The 24,050-nt window shown below is 44.4% G+C and overlaps 1 protein-coding gene across 5 annotated transcripts in view; it reads right to left on the bottom strand.

Moving 5' to 3' along the window:
* Nucleotides 1-24,050, bottom strand: part of PCYT1B (phosphate cytidylyltransferase 1, choline, beta) — a 64,855-nt gene that overhangs the window by 13,674 nt on the left and 27,131 nt on the right. For 4 of the 5 annotated variants that reach the window (XM_034754952.1, XM_034754962.1, XM_034754943.1 and 1 more), the window contains 5 exons: nt 18,835-18,934; nt 13,828-13,944; nt 11,505-11,656; nt 8,635-8,713; nt 1,570-1,712 (listed from right to left, as the gene is read on the bottom strand). In XM_034754952.1, the coding sequence (XP_034610843.1) occupies nt 1,570-1,712; nt 8,635-8,713; nt 11,505-11,656; nt 13,828-13,944; nt 18,835-18,934 (591 nt within the window). The remainder of the gene's footprint in view (nt 1-1,569; nt 1,713-8,634; nt 8,714-11,504; nt 11,657-13,827; nt 13,945-18,834; nt 18,935-24,050) is intronic. The other variant, XM_034754970.1, reaches the window with a different exon arrangement.

The following is a 24,050-nucleotide window of genomic DNA, read 5'->3' as shown; positions in this document are numbered from 1 at the left end:
ATGCCGGGGCTCAGTCCTGGCAAGCCCTGACACAAATTAACCACTGCGTGGGACTTACCAAAGTGCCTAATCGAGATAGATGCCTAACTCCCATTGCAAGTCCCAGGGTCTAATCCAACACACACAGTCTGTCCTCATTGCTTAGAAAATATTTAAGGGGGCACTGTCCTCTTCAAAATGACATGTCTGTCTGAAATAAATTTGTTTGCTGTCGGAACAAGTAACACTTCAGATTACTGGAAATGAAAATTTGGAGGGAGAAAAATCTTTCTCCCCCGTTGCCTACTTTGTGACCTGATAGCACTTTATTTACAGTTTCCCCTGTTGTTCATATGGCTCTTTGATACAGCAAAAGGGGGAATAGAATATTAAAGAAAAAGTAGGAAAATATCATTGCAATCCCACAAAAATTGGCAGGGGGACTCAAGGACAGGTGTAAGACTTGACAATACTTTTGACTCATTTTTTATCAAAATTGGCTAGATATCTGCTTAGGTGTTTCTCTTTATAGCAAAGTGCTAAAGTGAGGGCTAATGAAATAAATACAACTATCCTGCACATAGCAAATAAATGGGAAAAGTACATTTTGTGATGCATTGTCCTTCCTTTAAAATTTTTCCTCATTAATTAGCTATAGTCATTCACAATGTTCTTTTGTAATATGGCACAGTGCAGAGGAGCATTTCAGCATTGTCACTTTCACGGGGATATGCTGCTAAGCCTTGAAAGAGAAAATGGAGGAAGGAAAACGTATGTTTCCTTCACATCTTTACCCTTCTCCTGGACAGTACAGAGAGTTCTGTCATTAGAAGTTGCTTAATTTGAAATACTGCATCCTCCAGAGCAATCCTCAGCAACCTCTGAGCTTTTATACGGGCTCTCTAATTCATTCCGTTCTGCTTAGGTTTTGTGACACATGTTACATGACTTGACACACTGCTCTCCGACTTCTGCAATACCTGTCAAAACAGTGGCTCACCATTGATATTTCCCTCCCTCCCCCCGGGCTTACACTGGACCCTTTAAGCTTACTTTAACATCTTTTTTTTTTTTAATATAATTGCTTTGTAGAGGAAGGAAATTGATAATGATGCTTGTGCTTTCTATGCCTTTTCCTTCTGATCTCTGGCATTTGGCCACATCACAGCAACACTAAGGAAACAAAGTCAAACTGCAGGCTGCTTTTTGGAGAGACTGTGACTGTCTTCCTTACATGATTGGCAGCTTTTTTTTAGCGGTAGTGTTATTAAATTAGCAGCAGCTCCATGAGAAGTATGCAGTAGTTTGGGAAATTGGGAGCATTGGCTTTACTTAAAGAGCTACAGTTTCCAAGAACAATGCCAAATGGTATATGTGAAGTGATACTTGCCAGGATTTCTTAAAAATAAATCCCTAAATAAACCCACCAATATTCATTTTTCTCAGTTAGTTTTAACCAACTCCTTCCCTGTTCCATTTCCCATTTCAAAAGCACAAGAGAAAATTAGCATATCTGAACCCCTACTCCAAGGTTGGGCTTCTAATGGAAACACTATCAGAAGAGGGAGAAGAGAAGATGTGCTTACTTACATTTATAAAACTAACATTCAGCTCTTTGGCGGTATATCCTCTTTGGAGGTTGCGTCGAGCGTAGACATCATAGTCTCGTACAATTCTAGTAATGATGTCTGATGTTGAGATACCTTCAGTTCTCTGTGTTGGCACAAACATTCCTGGTGAAAGTGGAAAGCAAAGAGAGATGAGTGACATGGCGAGATAGCACAGCAGTTAGGTAGGGATGCATGTTTTAGCATGAATGCTCCTGTGGTTAAGGTGTGTAACTGGGAACCGAGAGATATCCAGTGAAATTCTGAAACTAGTGGGAGTTTTGCCATTAATTTCAATGGGCCCAGGATTTCACCCATGTGTTCTAATCCTGGGTCTGCCACTGGTTTTCTGTATGACCTTGGAGAAGTCATTTAGTTGCCTTGTGCTTCATTTTTTCAGCCCGTAAAACTTGGATAATATTTGCCAGCATCCAGTGTTATTGTGAGGTTTAGTTGGCTATCTGTGGCATTATAAGATCTTTAGATCTTCTATTTCGTTCTATATTGCTGTTCTCATTCCCTTGGGCTCTTTGACTCTCTCGTATAGCAGAGATTCTTCATTACACTGAAATTTTGTTTGCTTGTACTCTTTCACAGGAAGAGGAAGTACAACTGGGATGGTGAAGAAGGCTACTTATTATATTACTAGCTTATTTCCTCAAAATATTTGACTAGTTTTTAACTGCTTGCCATTAAGACTAGCCCATGTGTACTGTTAAATAAAGCCAGAGGCAGAAGCAATATTAGCAGTAACCATGAATACATCTTCTGTACAGCATTCAGTGAAATAATGCACACCATGCAAAGAAGAAAACTCAACTCCCAGAGCCAGCGTCTGGCTTATGAAGTAGAGATGACTGTGTTAAGCATTCCAAGCTCTCTACCAGGGATGGGCAAACTAGTTTGCATAAAATAATTCTACTGGTTAGCCTGGAAGAAGAGTAATGGCTTTGATAGTTCAGTGAGAGTTAACTGCGATTAATCCACAGCCTTAGTAATGACCTAAGTAGGTAATGGAGATTGAGGTTAGGCCACCCACTACATGAGTCTCGGGCCAGCGAAGGTCAGGTTTCATAGTTCCACTTGGAAGGGAGAGCAGTTTAAAGGCACTGTTGGTGAATGATTCACAGCCCACAGTGGCATTATGCTGAGAAAACACTGTTCTCCCTCCTTCAACTCGGAGTGTCATAGAGATGGACGGATATGTAAAATATTGAATAATAAATGGAGGAGAACCTCAGGGCATTGTCTGGCCCAGACTTCTGTAGACCAGATAGAAATGCAAAGGGCACCCACTTTGAGGGCCAATAGCGAAACCATGTCCAAATAAGGCTCCATATCCAATCATTTGTTTAATAGTTTATATATGAAACTGCAGGTGATACGGAGTTGTGAGGCTGGATTGGAAATAGTCTTGTGAAATAATAGTACTTACTACTTAACGTCTTAAAGGATTGTGCAAATATTAACTAATTAATCCTCACAATGCCCCTGTGAGTTAAGTAAGCGTTGTTAGCCCAATTTCACAGGGTTCAGGGAGGGAATCAAGAGGCAACAGCCTCTTGTGATTTAATGATAAACACATCATTTCCCCCCTCTATATTCTAATTAATATTCTGCTAAGCAGTTTTAATCATTGTCACAATACTCTCCCTAGCATGCTTTTCAGAATTGCAGCAGTTGCTAAGGAAGCTTTTATGGGAAGCAGTAAAACATATCTAAGCACAGGTTGGAGCTAAGAGAATGCCTGAAAAGATACTGGCTTACAATTGTTTTAGCTTAAACTGCATTTTTAACCAGTTTCACAAACAGATCCTGGCATGTAATATTGGTAGCAGAGCAACGTTTATGTTTCTAAAATGAAAACAGCTCTTTATTAAGGGAACTATTTGCAGACATGCTGCATCTGCAGCTAGCATTCTAGCCAGGTGCGCACAGACTGACTTCTTGGCATTTCCTCCAAATCCTCCCTCTTGTAACCTGTGTTCCCCCTTTCAAGTTCCATGCCGGTTGCTACAGAGTTGAAATTTTTTTTATAGTCTTAAACAAAGCTATCTTTACAATAGGAGATCAAGAATCACCCTGCAGACCAGATTTTACCTGCTGTCAATCTCTGTTACCTGTCCCATAGTCATTTTGTGTGTGAACCTTCTATTGCTGTCCAAGGTAGTTTGGTGCAAGAATCAAGTGCAAAACATCCACCAGAGATCCACAGTGAGGATAAGAGTGGATGGGAAAGGAGAAATCAGCCCTGACTTTTCTTAAAACATGAAATTTATGCTGGTTAGTCATTTACTGAATGGTCTTAATTGTCACTAGCTAAACAAGTCATATTACTGACTGGCTGGGGCATATGTAGGACAGATAACCTTGCAAAACTGATAAATAAAATTAATCATGGGTTCAATACAACTTTCTGATCTAGGGTATTTCTACAAACCATCTATTAAAAAAAATTAAGGCTTTTCTGAGCCCACTGCATAGTTGCTTTAAAACTATACAGTCCATTTCTATTAAGGTTGTCCTCATCTATTAAATCTGGTTGTCTCCTTTTCTTTCATTCCCCACACCTGTTCTAATGCTATTGTTCTTCAGCGTCAAACCTAGCCTCCTGTCCATGGTGTTGAAGACCCAATTTGCTGCAGAAAACCTGGGAGGGGCGGGGGTGCACACTGTGAAGAACCTATGTAAAGGGCTATACAATCCCCATACACAGTGCTGCTCACCCAACACTCTTTACGAGGCAATGTGAAAGGGGTGGTGGGGCTACGGAAAGTGAGAAGGTTCACAACTATGCAGATTCATTGACCAAACCCCCCAGACTGGGAGGACTGACTGCAGTAATAATGCTTTCATATGGTGGCCAAGGATATCACCTAAGGAGACCTCAAAGGATTTTACAAAGGAGGTAGGTATCACATGTGGGAACTGAGGCACAGCGCAATGAAATGACTTGCCCATGGTCACACACCAGGCCAGTAGCAGTGCTTGGAATAGAATCCAATCCAGTTCTCTCTTCACTCAGCTATGATGTTCCAGTCTTGGGGAACAGATTCCATCTCCCTCCATCCCGTCAGAGATCCCTAACACACAGCTGCTTACTTAAATTATCTATCGAAATCCCTTAGCTATAGCCAACGTGAGATTTTAATGTAAAATGAAATCTGCAAGCTGGGCCAGCCACAGGAGCAGGAGAGGTGGAGTGCTTGAGAAACCTATGGACACAGCACTGATTCCAGCTACAAATAATGGCCAGTAAAAAAAAAAAAATTACGGCTTTTTCTGCTCCCTTTTTAACCAAATGTATCTGAGAAAGCTACCTGAGGTCATAGGGGAAGAGTGCAGTACGCAATTGTATCAGCAACCCTTTGTGTGGGGGACTGGCCTTTGAAACCTGACCTAGGTTATGTGACTTAATTGAAGAAGTTTCAATTTCTTGTCAGAACTTCTGTGTCACACCTTTGTTTTACAGTAATGGAGAAGTAAGAGCTGGCTCCATGCAGCAGCCCCAGAATTGCTAGATTAGCCCTCACTGTCAGCGCTTGCCAAAGACTGATTAGTAATGATACTGTAATGTTTGACTAATATGGTGTTAATCTGTTCATTTTTGACAATGTGAATTCCTCAAGGAATCAACACATAATTAACCCATTGGTCACTGCGTATTGTGTGTTCTCCTCTGTTCCCAATCCACCAAGGTTGTGAGTCTGTTACATCGCCCATTTTGACAGTCTGGAGCTTTAGCTCACTCATAGAGGCTCATGCTTTTAGCTCACTACAAGGTAATAGTTATCAAACACAGTGAGCGTTTCACTTAACACTTGCAAATTACCAGATAGTAGATTCTGAGGCCTTAGGAAATTCTAGAGAGATGTGCACACATTGATGTAGGCTGGGAAGAGGGAAAGTCTCATGTGCCTGAAACATTCTGCTCCAGAGAGCTGTGGGAGGAAGGTTTAATTGCTTCCCTCTTCTGCAGTGTTCATTGTGTTATGATAGCTGCTCATGATAAAGAGGCTTTTGACATCACAATGGTTTACATTTTTCTCACAGGGCCCAATCCAGCTCCCCTTAAAGACAAATACAAAGAGTCCCATTCACTTCAAAGTTGGACTGGATCCACTGTCTCGGAACCCACAGATCACACGGCAAATCGTTTGTCTGACATGGAGGAGACATAGGTGCAAGAGAGCAGACACAGCAGATCTAGTGAGTCACCGAGCATCACAACAGTAACAGAAGCCAGCAGGGCATTGAAAGGATTGATTTTTTTAAAAATAGATGTAGGCTGTAGAAAAAGAGCAACATCCTATCATGATAACCTTCATTTAGACTGGCAGGTGGAATATTCTGTCAATTGTCTGACTTCAAGGTGGCATGTGAAGGGGGGAAATGGATTTGTGTTCTTTATTTTTGTTGCTTTTTGATGCATAAAGAAGGCTTGAAAATTATATTTGTTTTTTCCTCTTACTGATTTTTGTAATAGAAATTGAGGCCTTTTCTGCCTATATTCCATGGCAGACGCTATGGATGAACATACCTAAGGTAGAGGCAGTCCAATATGGACCTCCCAATGCAGATCTAGTTTATCTGGGTACTGATTAGATGCTATGGTGCTGGGTACTAGAGCAATAAACAGTTTTTGAAATATATTTAAATATTTTTCCTAAAGAAAAGGAGAGGGAAAACTGCTGGGAAATAAAATAAACTTGGGGCTTGTATAAAAGTTGATGTTCCTTACAGCAATGGGAACTATGCCCATGCTGCACATTGGTCAGATTTTCAAAAGAACTCAATTTGCTCTTAGTAGGAGCGCTTCAGTGTTCAGCACTTTTGAAAATCCAGCTAGACATTGAGGTGTCTGACTGGGATCTGAGCTCTTCTGAAAACCTGGCCCATTGTGTTTGTACATGCTAGCTCACCAAAACTATGTGAAAAGAACAGTATTGAGGTTACAAAGTCAAGCACTTAAAAGTTAGGAAATGCCAGGTCATCTGTTCAATCTTAATTCAGATCTCTCGTTCCGTGGAGATAGAATTTCGTAGGAATTGAACTGCCAGAAACCAGGCAGGTTTCCAACAGAAGCCTTCCTGTCAGTCAGATTTTGGAACCTTTCTGGTTTCCTGCCACCTCTCCCACTGGCTCCTCAGCAGCCCATGTGGTGGACTGACAGGGAGCCAAGAGCCTGAGACCCCCCAGCTCTCAGTTCCTTAGCAATCCAGGCTTCCAGACTCCCCAGCGTGTCAAATTTCAAGTCCTTGCTCCAAAGTATAAGGGCACAAGAGCTTTCTCAAAGAAATGGTCACCAGAATTTATTAACATGGGCAAAACAACATGAATTTCCCTCGCCTTTTTGTTGGAAAAGGCCAAACTGTTTTGACTGAAATGTTTCAAAAAAATTCAGCCTGAGGCAGATACCTTGCATGGAAAGATTCAGCATATGATTATGGTTTGACAAAAAGCAACCAAAAACCATGGTCTTGTAATGGGAAGTGTCAGGCAACCTTCATAGTAGGTGGTGCTATCAGTTCTGCCTATAATATCATTGTGTAATGTATTGTATACCTTTAACAGCATACACATATAAATCCATACTCACTCATTAGCTATCTATCTAAACAGTTAAGAAAAAAAAAAAAAGAAAAGAAAAACAAGATTAGAAAATACTATATTCTGCAGTGGTCTTGATTCAATATTGGGTTATACCTATGACAGGAAGGCCCTGGTGGTGAAAAGTCGGACTTAGGAGGGGTGAGGACTGCAATGGCACAACCACCAGTGGCCCCAAAGAGAACAGTATAGTTGAGGTCCGGATAAGGTCAGGTCAGCTGGTGGGTGCACTGTAGGGTGACCAGATGTCCCGATTTTATAGGGACAGTCCCAATATTTGGGGCTTTTTTTTTTTTAATATGGGCTCCTATTACCCCCAACCCCCATCCCGATTTCTCACACTTGCTGTCTAGTCACCCTAGCGCACTGATTTAGTGGGAGACAGCTACCAAACCCTGATCAGTCACAACATGCCCTGACAGACTCCATTAAGGCTACCAAACTGAGTCCCTGATAGACCAAGGAAGGGAGCAAATTCCACGCTCTAGAACTCTACACTGAGAACACCTAGACTCCTATCCTCACACCTCAGGAATGAAAGCGATGCTCAGGTGGTCTCAATTGTTACCATGGGCATTGAGGAAGAGGCAGAGCTTGGTTCTTCATGGCCTCACGCCTTCACGGCCTCACGCCTGTGCAAAGTGTCACCAGATCAGATTAATCCGTTCACTTACACCAGCAATGTGTTTTACACCTGCAAATGTAAATGGTGCAAGGCAGTGGAGAATCAAGCCTGCTGTCTCTGTGGCAAGAATGGTTACTATTTGCTCCATTTAAAATTAAGGTTCCTTTCTGTTTTATATGTTTGAGCTACACTATGGTTGGAGAGGGAATGAGAAGAGGGGCTCACACTCAAAGTTAGACATGAATGAGCTTCTTTCTCACTTATCCTAAGGCCACATTACACTCCTTTAAGGCCCCATTGCAGTGCCAGAGTTATGTAACGGGGCTTTGGGGTAAATGCGTATCTGGTCCTAATGATTTTTAATTGCTAATCGTAGGCTTTCCCCACAATAGGAGTCACACTTGTGGGTCAGAATAGAGCTGCACCTTAGCCCAGGGAAAACAGGTGCCTGAATGTTGGCCATGGTACTATAGGTACATGGGAAGTAAACTTCTTTTGCAGCATTTCAATACTGCTTACGAACCACTGCAAATCAAAACAGTAATCCAAGCAGGAATGTTTACTAGCAAACTGAATGGCTTCCAGAAGGTTACAGTTGTAACCTATTTTTGTTTACCCATCACTGGTGGCTTCAAGATGCGAACCTTTTTGCTGAAGTCAGCAGCACTTACTTGTTGACAGGCCAGATGGGAATGTGCATTAATCTCTGTTTTCCCTCCTCCAGCGGGTGTGGTTACAAGGCAATAACATACATAGATGGGCTTTAAAATAAAGGCTGAAATGCAGAGAGTTAAAACAGAAAATTGCCCTCACCTGCTTCCTTTATGTGCTTGTATACATCATCTGAGCCAGCGGAAGAGTATGGAATGTCATCATGGGCTACAAAATCAATCTGCAAAAGTTACAGGAGAAGAAACAATCAGATGCAGCCATCAGGGAATCTGCATTGGTTTTGGAAGGACAGTTTCTCTTCTGAACTGCGTCTGCCTGCCTTTGAAAGTCTCATCTGAAAGGTACTATTTAAAACATTGCTCTAGGGCTGGGGCTGCAACAGAGCACACCATGTGGAATTATGGTAGAACTCAGGACTTTTGGCTCCAAGAGTACAGGTATCACATACAAAGCAAGGGTATGTTATGATGTCCTCTATGCACAAAGGATAAGGGACCTACTGCTGCTACTGTTACCTACAGGAGATCTCCTTTAACTCAAGTGGCAGACAGTTGACTTTTAAAACTGAAGGAGCAGGGTTTCTATTCCCAGATTTGTGTGTATGCGTTTTGTTTATTTAGAAACTGTTTATCAAACCGTAGATTCATTACAAAGAACTATTTCATTTGAGCTAAAGTAAATTCCAGTGAGCTGTAGCTGCATTTGAGTTTATATACACTGTAGGGCAGTCAGTAGGGTGCACTTCACCAGGTCTGAAGTTCTATCCATTAGAGGACAGTGGCACACGTACATACTTTTGGCTGATGATGGCATTCACTGAAATCATTGGGAGATTTGCCCTTGATTCGGTGGGAGCAGCACTTTAGTCAGAATGTATGGACCAGATTGTTAAAGTCTATTCCCCCTTTCTGCACCTGCATTTTGTGGGTGCAGTTCAGGGACATTTCATCATTTCAGAAAAATTCAGGGGCAGGGGGACAAGTTCTGTCAGTGTATAGAAGATTATATGTGGTTGTATTATATCCTGCAAAATCTGGGGGGACGGAAAACAAAAGTGGAGCTCATAGAGCTATGAAAAGTTTGAGGAGGTCAAACCAAGGTCGAGGAGAGCAGTTGCCCTCCTTACCCCATAGCAAATGATGACCCTGGTGCAACTGATTCTTTAGCAGCTCTATGCCACATGAAGAGCCCCCTATGCAAAACAGCCCAAGCACACCAAGCAACCGGGCCCCAGATTTTCCCTAAAGAGAGACTGAGCACTGCTCTACCCTACAGAGTTAGGTCCCTACAAGGCAGTTTACATCAACCCAACACTGTAAGTGTCTACACTAAAATTTTGCTCCTCCCAACGTAACTCGCCCAATATTCCAACTTAATAGCTCCACCTCCACGAGGGGCAGAGAGTCAGTGTCAATGTAGTTAGGTTGATGCTGCGTCAGTGTAAACACTGTGTTACATCGACTGTTGCTAGCTTTCAGAAGCTACCCCACAATGCCCTGCACAGACAGTTCAATTGGTTCAAGTGCTCCTGGTAAGGATGCGCACCACTGAAACACATAAGCAATGTAATTACTGGATGCTGACATAAATTAGATTGACTTAATTTTGTAGTGTAGACATGGTCTGTAGTTTATTGCTAGACTAGTCCCTTATATCTGCCCCCGAACATTAACACAAAAGAGTATTCTTATTTGTTACAGTTAGGCTAACAAAAATTATCTAAGCATTATCCACTCGATTAATCCAGATGAGGGATGCCACCATGATCTCTTTTCCTATTGCTTTGATCCAAATCCTAAAAAAATGCTAACTCTGTTCTTAGTACTGTGACAAAGTTCCTCCTCTATCTTGGTGGGGCCTGCGCTTATTGGCAGATTTTCCTGCCTCAGAGATTCACCATATGGGTTGGGGAACAGCCCAGAGACCTTCCCCTCTGGAAGAACCCACAGTCCAGGTCAATTGGGAGGTTTGGGGGGAACCCAGGCCTGCCCTCTACTCCGGGTTCCAGCCCAGGGCCCTGTGGACTGCAGCTGTCTATAGTGCCTCCTGTAACTACTGCATGACAGCTACAACTCCCTGGGCTACTTCCCCATGGCCTCCTCCAAACACCTTCCTTATTCTCACCACAGGACCTTCCTCCTAGTGTCTGATAATGCTTGTGCTCCTCAGTCCTCCAGCAGCAACACTCACTCTCAGCTCCTTGCGCCTCTTGCTCCCAGCTCCTCACAGTCACACCACAAACTGAAGTGAGCTCCTTTTAAAACCCAGGTGCCCTGATTAGCCTGCCTTAATTGATTCTAGCAGTTTCTTCTTAATTGGCTTGAGGTGTCCTAATTAGCCTGCCTGCCTTAACTGGTTCTAGCAGGTTCCTGATTACTCTAGTACAGCTCCTTCTCTGGTCACTCAGGGAACAGAAAACTGCTTATCCAGTGACCAGTATATTTGCCCTCTACCAGACTCCTGTACCCCACTGCTCTGGGTCTGTCACAGTATTTATTTGGTGGATCTCACTTGCCATGGCATCAAGAAGATAACATGCACTTCATGTATATTATAGCCTTGGGAGTTAGACTTTAACTATATGAAATAACAACTGGGTGCCTCTGAATAAGGGAGTACCTGGCAAGTTGTGGGTATTTTTAATCCTTAGTCACTTTCTAACCCATTGGAAGTTTCATGATGTAAATCCCTGACATATGCTTAGCTCCAAAAGGCAGGAGATCTGAGAAGAGTGTCCTGTTCACAGGTCAATGAGTTAAGTTTGCATTATTGACGTCCTGGTACTTTGTCAGTCTCCAAAAAACATAATACGTGTCCACTTCCACTTACATCAAAAACAGCCAGAGAACAGAAAGTTTTCTGATTTAGAACTGGAAGGTGATTTGTAATAATTGGCTGTTGGGAGTTGAATTACTTAATTTATTCCAGCTAATAGAATCTCCTATCCTTGTTATGTATTCCCAGCAGTTAATTTACAGAAGGAAGGGATGGGGTTTGGAGAAGAATGGTACCTTATGTTTTTCTAAGAACTCCGGTGTGAGCGTCCATGGAGCATCTCTGATGACTTCATCTACGTAGCGACAGTGTCTGAGTGCCTCATACCGCTCGGTTTCATTCATTACGGTGAAGCCTTTGAACTTGTGGGTTAGATCATCACTGCAAACTGACATAAGAACAATCAACAAAATATTTCTATGTTAACTTTGCACAATTAGCGCATCTGGGTGGTAAGAACTTTCTGATCAATATCCTTATTTTAAAGTTGTTTGTTGAGTTACATTCCATTTTCAAACCAAATAAAGATGTGCCTCTTTCTGTCTTTGAAACGGAGACCAGAAGTGCATGCTAAATAGGAGGAATGATCTGCAAAGTTCCAGAGATTTGCTTACACATCTCTAAATCACTGTTGGACAGTTGTATTGAAACCAGCACAAATTAATAACACACAAGTGCAGTCATAGTGGCCTGGGCTATGGATTTAGCAGATTTCACAGCATGTGAGGTTTGGCCTGATCCGTATTCAAACAGGAAATCTCTGATGAAAACCCAGTTGTGGGATTGTAAGAGGCAATGTGCTCTGGAGGAATGTTGCATAGGATGTGGACTCAGGAAATGTTATATTCCAATCCTGGTTTTTAATAAGCTGGGAAATAAGGCCTATATCCCGGGGCTGTTGTGTAGATTAGTTAATGTTTGTACAGCATTCTGAAGGTGTAAAGAACTATACAAATGCTAAATCTTATTACTGCTGCAGGAAGGGTTATTGATGACTCAGCAGCTGGACACACTCCCCTCTGTATCAGCGCTGATCTAACACTCCAGTGTGGTGCTAGTGCAGGGGTGTGCAAACTTTTTGACCCAAGGGCCACATCTGGATATGGAAATTGTATGGTGGGCTATGAATGCTCATGAAATTGGGGGTTGGGGTGTGGGAGGGGGTGAGGGATCCGGCTGGGGGTGCGGGCTCTGGGGTGGGGCCAGAAATGAGGAGTTCAGGGTGTGGGAGGAGACTCCAGGCTGGGGCAGGAGGTTGCGGTGCGGAAGGGTGTGCGGCTCCAGCTGGGGCTCTGGGTGGGGTTGGGGGTGCAGGAGGGTGCTCTGGGCTGGGACCGAGGGGTTTGGAGGGTGGGAGGGGAGTCAGGGCTGGGGCAGGGGGTTGAGGCATGGGAGGAGGTACAGGCTCCAAATGGCACTTACTTCAAGCAGCTCCCAGAAGCAGCAGCATGTCCTCCCTCCGGCTCCTATGCAGAGGTGCAGCCAGGCAGCTCTGCGTGCTGCCCCATCCGCAGGCGCTGCCCTTGCAGCTCCCATTGGCTGTGGTTCCCGGCCAATGGGAGCTACAGAGGCAGCGCTTGGGGCGGGGGCAGCGTGCGGAGCCCCCTGGCTGCCCCTACGTGTAGGAGCCGGAGAGGGGACAGCTTCCAGGCTCCTGCTTCCAAGAGCCACAGCACACATGGAGCGGGGCAAGCCCCGGACCCTGCTCCCTGGCTGGAGCACCGGAGCAGGGAAAGCTTTGGACCCTGCTCCCCAGCAGGAGCTTGAGGGCCAGATTAAAACATCTGAAGGGCCGGATGCAGCCCCCAGACCGCAGTTTACCCACCCCTGTGCTAGTGGATGCTCTTCTACTGAAGGTGTCATCTTTTGAATAAGATGTAAAATAGAGGTATTTCCTTTCATTGTGCCTGTCCACTTATGGTACATGCCTGTCAGCCACCAAGGGCTTCTTTCTGGTTACCATACTCTCCTGGGCCTACTGGTTTGCAATGTATTTATAAGGAGGGCTGGCTCCAGGTTTTTTGCCGCCCCAAGCAACAACAAAAAAAAAAAGCTGAAGCAACAAAAAAAAAACAACAACCCAAAATCAAAAAACGGAGTGCCGCCCCTTGAAAAGTGCCGCTCCAAGCACATGCTTGGGACGCTGGTGCCTAGAGCCGGCCCTGTTTATAAGATCCATTTAGTGAATTACTTTAAAAAAAAAAATCTTAACTCCAAATAAATATTTCCACAACAAGAAATAAGACGACAAGATGCACACAGTGAGACATGTGACACCAGACTCTGGTGCAGCGCAAATTTTATGTGGGGATTGATGGTTGACAGTTTAACTAGACTGGGAACTGTGCATATGCAGCTGAGGACAGAGTTTGACTTGATTCTTACTTTGTTTGACATAATTTTAAAATGGACTATTTGTTATGGTGTAAAATACAATCAAAACAGGAAGTAGTGCTCAAAGTCAGAGTGTATAAACAGCTGCAGCTGGGAACATGGCAATACTGCTCCTCTGCTACTTCAGAATAGAGGCAAAAATCCAGTAAATAGATGTGCTCTTACCTCCTACTAATAAGTAGCTATTTGGGAAGAGAGTTTTGGCTTGCATAAGAGCTCTAGCATGGCCGGAGTGGAAGAGGTCAAATATCCCATCTGCATACACTCTAACTGGTCTGTCAACTGTGGGGAAAGAAACACAACAACGATTTGACTGGAGGATAGCTAATGTGATGACAACTTTTAAAAAGGGCTCCAGAGGTGATCCCAGCAATTGCAGGTCGGTAAGTCTGACTTTAGTACTGGGCAAACTGGTTGAAACTAGTAAAGAACAAAATTGTCAGATGCATAGATGAACATAATTTGTTGGGGAAGAGTCAACATGGTTTTTGAGAGGGTCAACAAGCATGTGGACAAGGAGGATCCAGTGGATATAGTGTACTTAGATTTTCAGAAAGCCTTTGACAAGGTCCCTCACCAAAGGCTCTTAAGCAAAGTAAGCTGTCATGGGATAAGAGGGAAGGTCCTCTCATGGATTGGTGACTGGCTAAAAGACAGGAAACAAAGGGTAGGAATAAATGGTCAGTTTTCAGAGTGGATAACGGTAAATAGTGGTGTCCCCCAGGGGTCTGTACTGGGATCAGGCCTATTCAACATATTCATAAATGATCTGGAAAAAGGGATAAACCCGTGAGGTGGCAAAATTTGCAAATGATACAAAATAGCTCAAGATAGTTAAGTCCCAGGCAGACTGCGAAGAGCTACAAAAGGATCTCTCAAAACTGGGTGACTGGGCAACAAAATGGCAGACAAAATTCAATGTTGATAGATGCAAAGTAATGTACATTGGAAAACATAATCCCAACTACCAGGAGCGGTGCCAGGGTTTCTGCCGCCCTAGGCAGCAGTGCTCCTCCTCTGAGCATTCGGCGGTGAGGGTCCTTCTGCTCTGAGTCTTCGGGGCACTTTGGGGGCGGGTCCTGGAGCGAGTGAAGGACCTGCCGCCGAATTTCCGCTGAAGACCTGGAGCACAAGGACCCCCCCCCGCCGAATTTCCGCTGAGGGCGGCAAAATGCTGCCACTGTAGGCGACCGCCTAGGGTTGCCTAGTGGAAGCGCCGGTCCTGCCAACTATACATATAAAATGATGGGGTCTAAATTAGCTGTTACCGCTCAAGAAAGAGATCTTGAAGTCATTGTGGATAGTTCTCTGAAAACATCCACTCAATGTGCAGTGGCAATCAAAAAAGCAAACAAAATGTTGGGAATCATTCAGAAAGCGATAGATAAGACAGAAAATATCACATTGCCTCTATATAAATCCACATCTTGAATACTGTGTGCAGACTGGAATTGGAAAAGGCTCAGAAAAGGCAACAAAAATGATTAGGGGTATGGAACAACTTCCATATGAGGAGCGATTAATAAGACTGGGGCTTTTCAGTTTGGAAAAGAGATGACTGCGGGGGGGGCGGGGGATATGATAGAGGACTATAAAATCATGACTAGTGTGGAGAAAGTAAATAAGGAAGTGTTATTTACTCCTTCTCATGACACAAGAGCTAGGGGGTCACCAAATGAAATTAATAGGCAGCAGGTTTAAAACAAACAAAAGGAAGTATTTTTTTCACACAATGCACAACCTGTGGAGCTCCTTGCCAGAGGATGTTGTGAAGGCCAAGATTATAACAGGGTGTGGTGGGGCGATTGCCCACACTCAGAGAGGGTAGGCTGCAGCAGGTCTAGGCGCCTGCGCAGCCGCCCAACCAATCAGGAGAGGGCTTACTGGGAGCCAATAAGAGGGCAGATTGGAGCCAGCCAATCAGAGCCCGGCTTAGCCATATAAAAGGCTGCCCAGAGCAGGAGCAGTCAGTCTGTCCCAGGCCTTCAGAGGGGAAGGTCTGTCTCCAGAGCTGGGAGGCCAGCACCACGGACAGCGCAGTGCAGGCCAGCCTGAGCGAGTGGGAGAAGGCCCTACTCCATAGCCTGCTAGGCGGCAGGCCTGGGAGGAGGAGGCCTAGCGTAGTGAAGGGCTGTTGGGGAAGCGGTCCAGAGGGATAGTCAGAGGAGGAAGGAGAAGGAAGACAGTGAGACAGTCACACGAGGGCCTCTGGACCGGGACTCAGAGTAGTGGGTGGGCCTGAGTCCCCCCCCCCCTTTTTCCCCCTTGTTTGCTGTGCTGTCCCACACACAGCCACGGGCCGCAGGGAGCGGCCGGTCAGAACCACACCGGGTCCTGGACTCTGAGGATCGGACTCGAGGGTGTGGGACTGTTGTTTAACACCACCCCCGGAAGGGGGTGTGATTGGACAGAGGGGCACTGTCGGAGGGCAGTGCTCCGGAAGAGGACGCCGACGTCGGGAGCAACGCAAGTCCGTGCACCCCACAGAGGCGCGACGACAGGCGGAACGCCACCCAAGGAGGGCGCTCTACTGGCATAAAACTAATTCCCCGAAGCGGCCAGGAGGAGGCGCCACAGCGGTGAGCAACCGACGCTGTAACACAGGGTTCAAAAAAGAGCTTGATAAGTTCATCGAGGATAGGTCCATCAATGGCTATTAGCCAGGATAGACAGGGATGGTGTCCCCAGCCTCTGTTTGCCAGAAGCTGGGGATGGATCACTTGAGGATTACCTGTTCTGTTCATTCTCTTTGGGGCACCTGGCATTGACCCACTGTCAGAAGACAGGATACTGGGCTAGATGGACCTTTGGTCTGACCCAGTATGGTTATTTTTATGTTCTTATGATTTTCAGCTTTAACAGGAGTCATGTGTAAATCCAGCTGATCAGTTTTGGCCTCTAGTAAGAATGTTGTGGGGTTTGTTTTCTCCTCAGATATGCAGAATTACAGTGGGTAAATTTAAAATGTTTTATTCCGCTTACTCTTCTACATCCTTGTGATGGGGCACCTGTCCCACACTGGGCTCTAAGGGGTTAATAGAGCCCTTGGGAGGCTGCGCAGGAGGTGGCAAATCAGAGAGGGGTTGCGAGGAGCAGCCAATTAGGGCTGGGCTGGCCTATATAAGAAGGGCAGCAGAACAGCTTTGGTCACTTCCTGGAGCTTGAGGAGGGAGGTAGACTGGCTGCCTTGCAGGTTGAAGGCAGTAAGCACCCTGGACAGAGCAGTGCTGCAGGCAGAGACCCAGGGAGCTAAAGGCAGCTGCTTGTGGGCTGCAGGGATCTGCAGGCTGAGGCCCTGAGGCAAGGGTAAAGAGGGTGCTGTGGCAGTGGGGAAGTGGCCCAGGGAAATCTACTGAGGAGTAAGAGGGGGTGCTGAAAGCTTGGCCATCTACAGGGTCCCTGGGCCGGGATCCTGAGTAGTGGGCAGGCATGAGTCCCTCCCCTTCCCCCACTTGCCACTGAGGAAGTGGCTAGACTAAGGGACTACGACATTCCCCCGGAAGTGGGGAGTACAGAGTGTGGCACAGCTGGAGGGCTGTGTCACAAAGACAATGCCCTGGTCCTGGGAGTGATGTGGATCCCTGGAGGAGAAGTGACTGCGGCGGGATGCCACCAGAAGAGGGAGCCCTGGCTAGCAGAGCTGATCCTTGGAACATCCAGCAGGAGGCACTGCAATGGTGAGTCCCATCCCATCAGAATCCTCTTTACTGTGTTCTCCTCAAGTTGGCCTCTTTATTATCCTCCCCTTTCCCTGAATTCTCACTTGGAAAAAGCTCTTTTTCCTGTCTCACTCCATTTGTGAGATCTCACTTTTTTCTCTGCTCCCTGCCTTTCTCTTCCTCAGCTTAATGCTGTACACCCATGTTTGTTTCCTCTTGCATCTACACCTTTCCTCTTCCCTCAGACTCTTCTCCTTTCTGATTAACCTTTCTATCTTTCCCATTCTTATTGCCTCCTCCTGTTTGCTCCCTACTACCCATCTCTTCCTGCACCCCACTCATCATGTCCTGGCAGTCGGCTGCAGGCCTAAAGAGGACCTGCCTCACTGAGTGGCATGCCTGGCCACTTGGCTACAGATAGGCAGTCCCTGTATAACTGAAAGAGAAACGAGCTCTGAGCTCCAGAACTGCTGCTGCCGTGCAGCAGAAAGACATGTCACTGCTCAGGATCACCATATCTCCCATGACTCAGGTGAAATGTGGAGAAAACCATGTTTCTTGGAAAACTCCCTGGGAAGATGGGGATGCTTCCTCAAAGCAGGGTAACCGGCAGCTTTTTGGGGCCCCCTGTAAAACCATCAGTTGGGATCCTCCCCACCATCTGAAAGGTCCATGATCCAGAGTATGACCTACCATAAACTCCTCTGCCATGATACCGGATTAGAAGGGAACAGGTGAAGTGTTTAACACTTGTCTGTGTGTTATGCAAAGGGAGCTAGAAAAATAGTGGATCAACATTTCCATTTAGACAGGTGGAGGGAGGAACTTGTAATGTGACCACCCAGGGTCTCAATAAAGGGAAAGGCTCCCTGATTCTCTAGGGCTGTAATTAGTCAGTCAGCATGAATCAGCTCATACCCCACACCATTTGGAACTGGAGAATGGGCGCCAAACATCACACCATCATTGTGGGAGCCCTGATGCTAGGGTGTTGCCTGCACTGCAGGCCTTGACTGGCATTGTAATGTCAGAAAGGAAAAAGTGATTTCTCACCACACCATATAGGTACTCAGGCAGAGTACATATATACACTCATAAGCTGTGGTGCTGTCAGAGGAGATATATCACAGAGGCCATGAAGTGTTTTGAAATGTGAGGAAAACACTCATTTTAGCCAGTATCCCATATGATTTCAGTATGCAAATAACCTTTGCTGAGTTACCTCTTATGTCCAAATCTCACTGCTCAGCATTTTTATAACTGTTCAAAAATTAAACTATACATTTAACAACTAATTAAAGTGTGTGGTCTGTATCTCTAAGAAAACATAAATATCCTTTTGTTACACCTCCCTGAGCCCCAGTCAGGTAATATATGCTGCTCCTCCTCCCAACTGAAGAGTGCTTTTGAAATAGTGAAATACTTTCACAACTGAAAGTCTGTGTCTGTAGAAGCTGCTTTTAGTCCTGTTAATGCTGCTGTCAGCAAAGATGTCCAATTAATCAAGACTCACCTGGTGTTCCCAGGCGGGCCTGAGTGATGGTTAGTTTCTCATGTGGGGCTTGGCACTGACAGCTTATTTCATCTGCAAATGGAGCAGGTGCAATCAGAGTCTGGAAGGCAATGGAGGGGTAGAGACAGAAAAAAACAAAACAAAAATTACATGAGCAAATATCTAGCTCATTCTTCAACCAGGAAGACAAACCTGAATCATTTCATTGTATGTCAGCGAGTCCTAACTGTGCATAATGATGGCTTGGTTCATTTTTGAAATCACTCATGAGCTCACCCAATTTATACAAAAAGTGCCAATTAAGCACTGAGGAGACTATGGTGTTTTTAAAACACCATGCAAACTAAACCTTGGTCTTAGTCAAGAAGCTCTAATGTTTTGGAAGTGGTTCAGGAAAATAAACAATCTATCCACACATTGAATTCAGATCTCTCTGGCTACCGGCCCAGTGTGTAAGAAGCTTAGTTCTTGGACTGTTGATTGTATGAGCTTTCTCTTTTCCTGGGCTATGTCTTGTCTACTAAATCCAAAACAATCAGCTGGCACAGTAGCTTGTCTACTGGGGGACTCAATCAGGGTGAGTAGGGTTCTTTTCCTTAGTGTCTTTCCTGAAGTTTTCAGATAAAACATCTACTTTTTGCTATTTATCATTTGTGAGCATGGGATAGTTGCACTTAGATCAGTGTCCAGGAGGTAAAACGCTCAGTTATATTAGAAGTAACTGAAAAACTGATTAGATACTAGGATTTTGGAAAACACTAACTGATCATCTCCTCACTAGCTTTTGAGTGGATTGGGCACAAACTCCACCCACTGACAAAAATTAGATATAAACTACCTCTGTTGAATTTTTCATGAAGCAAGGGTCCTTGATACTTCATTTTATTATTGATAAAGGGCAGACAAAGTCAGGGCTGGAATGAGGTAGGAAATCCCAGTGAAATTCTGACTGATTTATCTGGAATTCCTTTCATTATTATTATTTTATTATTTTGTATTGCAGTAATACTTAGACACCCTAACTGATGTCCAAGCTCCATTTTATTAGATGGGGCTATATATACATATACTAAGAGACAGTGCCTGGAGAGTTTATACTTGAAAGGTACAAGAAAGACAAAGGGTGGGAGAAATGAGGTGGTATATCCCCATTTTACAGATAGAAACCTCCTGATGCAACGAGAGATTAAATGTTTGTCAGGAAGTTATCAGCAATTATAACCTCGGGTATTATATGCCTTGCACCTTGTGATTTGTTATGGGGGGAAATACCATTTGCTTGTTAGTTTTGAAATCCATTAGTTGAAAGTAGTAATCAATTAACAATAAAAAGGTTTCCTCCTTTGTCAAAAGCAAATACATCCCCTATTAGTCTCTGGGATTTCATGGCCTTGCATCATCTGTCTTGTTGTTTTGCTCTTTGGAAGAGACTGCATGGAGCATACCCAGTTGTGATATCTGTTATTTAAGCACTCATTATTAGCCATAACAAAATATTTCTTGCCATTTAGTTACATTTTTCAATATTTAGAAGACTGCAATGTCATCTAGTGAGCATTTTTCAGCAATGCCAGACCACTGTCTCCTTTTAGCAAAAATTGCCCACTTATCTCTTTTCTTTTGTTGGAATGGCTGATATGGGTTCATATCGGTGACTAGCGTTGCTCTTAATTTAGGCCATTCTTGTAAATATTTATTTTTCTTGATGACAAATCTCCAAACTTGACAGGCACTTGCAATGGGACCCTTTGTTCTTGACCTGAGGGGCTGGCTTCCACTGGTACATAAAGGTGAACTCTAGGATTTGTTTGTAGCCTATCTTGGTTGGGATTCACTACCAATATTGTTTTTATAAAACTCTCATCACTCCTACAGATTTAAAAAATCTCCTGTATTGCAGTGAGGCTGTCCTACTTTCACTGATGCCTTCATCATGTTAAATGTGTCTGCCACGCACTGACAAAATTAAAAATAAAATATGGGAAAATCACTTTCTGTTTGGGTCCTGTGGAAGGGAATCCTGTTCAACTAGCTGCCCACATAGCACAGTGCACACTCGTTTCTTTATTTTCTAATCGCTGTCTTTTTGCTTCTGTCTCCGTGATTGTGGAGTGCTAAACTGCTTTTTTATCTCCAAGCAATGTCAAGTTGCACAACATCCCACACAGGCTGCTTCATGCTGGGATAAAGAGGAAGGCAGGAATGTTAAAACAATAATGGCTATGGTCTGAGGCCTGCAACTGGTAATCACATCCTAGCTAGGTACAGGCTGTTTCCTGGGAGATTATTTGAAGAAAATAGGTCTGGTTTGCAGCAAGAGATTTTTTTTTTTTTTTGCTAGTCAAACAGAGTAAATCTTTTACCCATATACATTTATTTGCAATACTGAGCAGCTTTTTCTCTCAGCCCCAACTAAAGCCAAGCACATCCCGTTTTAGCTTCCCACTAGCCTGGGTCTTGTTGGAAAAGGTCTTGCCAATTCTTTTCTTACCATGTGACCCCTCGACCTTCTGACATTAAAACGAACAGTAATTAGGGACCAGTGACTAAAATCAGGAACATGTCAAGGAGGAACACACATTCAGAAATGCATACAAATAATGTGCTTATAGATCAAACAGAATACAAAGGAGACTCTCCATTGGTACCTCAGGCTGTCATTGAATCTAGATGAGGAAAATTGTAGCTGAACCTCATCACTTTTGGAAATAGAACTTGGCCATCCAAGTTACTTAGCCCTTGAATGCTGAGGGAAGTAAATTGCAATGCCTAACTGCCTTTAAAAATCTGGGCATAAGTGCCAAATTTAGCCCTGGGCTATAGTAATTGTAAAGACAATGTGAAATCATCCTGACAACACTGAAATTCCCCCTCCCCCTTCTAACCAGCTTGAAAATTGTTTCAGCTAAACTGGAGCCATAGTATAGACCAGACTTGGGTGGCCTGAACTGTTTTTATTGAATCAGCTTCAAAATCACCTTAAACAAATTCAGCAAAATCAGCGGTTTTGAAATCACGTGAGTATAAATCACGGGTGGCCAACCTGAGCCTGAGAAGGAGCCAGAATTTACCAATGTACATTGCCAAAGAGCCACAGTAATACGTCAGCAGCCCTCCCATGAGCTCCCCGCTCCCAGCGCCTCCCGCCCACCAGCAGCCCCACTGATCAGCACCTTCCCCTCCCTCCCCGCACCTCCCGATCCGCTGTTTTGTGGCATGCAGGAGGCTCTGGGCGGGAGGAGGGAGGGGGCGGGAAGGAGTGGGGTAGAGTGGGGGCAGGGCCTGTGGCAGAGCCAGGGGTTGATCCATGAGCACCCCCCAGCACACTGGAAAGTTGGCGCCTGTAGCTCCAGCCCCAGAGTTGGTGTCTATGCAAGGAGCTGCATATTAGCTTCTGAAGAGCCCCATGTGGCTCCAGAGCCACAGGCTGGCCATCCCTGATATAAATGGTTCAGGCCACCCAACCCTATGGCTCCAATTAGTTTTTAAATGGTTAGAATTGTGGGGAAAACTCCCTGGTGTAGACAAGCCATCTCCCTTTAGCCTGAAGATCCCTGTGCACCAGCTGAGTAGTGGATCTAATTTTGCATGTCTCTCTGCCAATCAAATTTGGGTGTGGAGGATCTGGTACTACGAGCGGTTTGAGATCCACATTACCTTTGCACCTGGTTTCTGTCCATTCAAATAAGTAATTTCTAAGGTACCCATGTATTCTTGGCTCAATATCCCTAGCTGTGGCTGACAAACACAGATCAGATTATTTAGTTTCTTTTTATTGGAGTTTACAAAGAATGTTGCAATAACAGGGCTGGCTTGCTTGCTATGTCCCCACCAAGGAAATCTCTCTCCATCCATTTGCCAGCATATTATATTTCAAACAGATTACCAACCAGGACACTGAAGGTAACTGTTTTCTTCCCATTTATCCCCCTCTGCCAGTGACTGCAGAAAAACACTGAGCCAGAGAAATGTAAACAAATAATATTTTAGTTCAAAAAGAAAAGTACTAATGAACAGTGTGGTTAATTCTGCCATGGTGGCATCTACCTGGATATAGTTATTCAGGAACTGCTGTCTGTTTCTGGTGCAGTTCCGATGCAGCGGAGGGTGGTGAGGGGGTGGGGTTTGCAGAATATAGTCTGGCTCCTTATTTTTCTTTCATATGTCTCTTTGTGTTTTATGCCCTGATTGTTGAACCCTATCTGATTTACTGTTGAAAAGGACACAGGTGAACAGAGGCAATTTGGAGGCAATAATTTATAGAAAATTTTGGAACTGACTTCCTCATTTTTCCCCCTCAAAGAGAATAGTTTTAATAAAGGGTTTGAGTTCCCTTCCTCTGACTCTGTGTGCTAGCAAGGAATTCAAATGTCTCCAAAGTGGAGGAAAAAGCATCAGAACTTTTGCCAGGAGAAGCCCCCAGTCCGGATCCCTTCCTTAAACTAGTAAGAGTAGACCTATAGGCCCAGCTTTCCTCTTCTTGCCAGGGAAACTTTCTAGGAGAGTTTATCTCAGATTATGACGAGTTTACTGATATTTCTCCAATTACTGTGAATAAACTCATTGAACACAATGGAACTGGCAGAGCTATACAAGGAGGAGTTTGGCTCCTGGATTCTAAATCAGATGGCTGTACAACAATTATTAAAGGCACACTCTGTCTAAATATATTTTACAAGGTGCTGTTACTTGTAACCCCTACAATTTCTATAACTTTGAGAATGGGGTGGGCAACTGATATAAGGAGCTCTCTCCCCTTCCATCTATTGGAAAAACTGAGACAAAAGACCTGAGGAGCAGATTGTATTTGCACAGACGCACCTACTTTGTGTAGGTCATCAGCGGAGAGACCTACTTTGCAAAATGATCAATTTTGGCTGTTTTGGGTTAAAATGTACTTTAATCTTGGGTGCAGGGGTAATGAAATTTTGATCCTTATTGTATAATGAAAGGACAGCAGAACTGTCCTTAGCCTGCCCTAATTAAGGGGGGTTACCCTAAGCTTATCTCATTTGCTAAGCAGGGGGTAGGGATGCCAAATCCAAGTGAAAGTCAGAGGAGGTGGAGACAGGGTTTCTACCTAGTGATGTGACCTCTGTTTAAGGAGTCCTAGATATCATTTGACCCTCCCTCTCCAGTGTTTAAAAATAGACTTAATCAAGAGTCCTTATTTCTGCTTCGTAATCGCTACTGCTGAAATCATTAAGCAGGTCTAG

This window comes from Trachemys scripta, chromosome 1 (genome assembly GCF_013100865.1).
Source record: "Trachemys scripta elegans isolate TJP31775 chromosome 1, CAS_Tse_1.0, whole genome shotgun sequence".
In the NCBI taxonomy this organism is placed as follows: domain Eukaryota; kingdom Metazoa; phylum Chordata; order Testudines; family Emydidae; genus Trachemys; species Trachemys scripta.
This window is presented reverse-complemented; position numbering and strand designations above follow the sequence as displayed.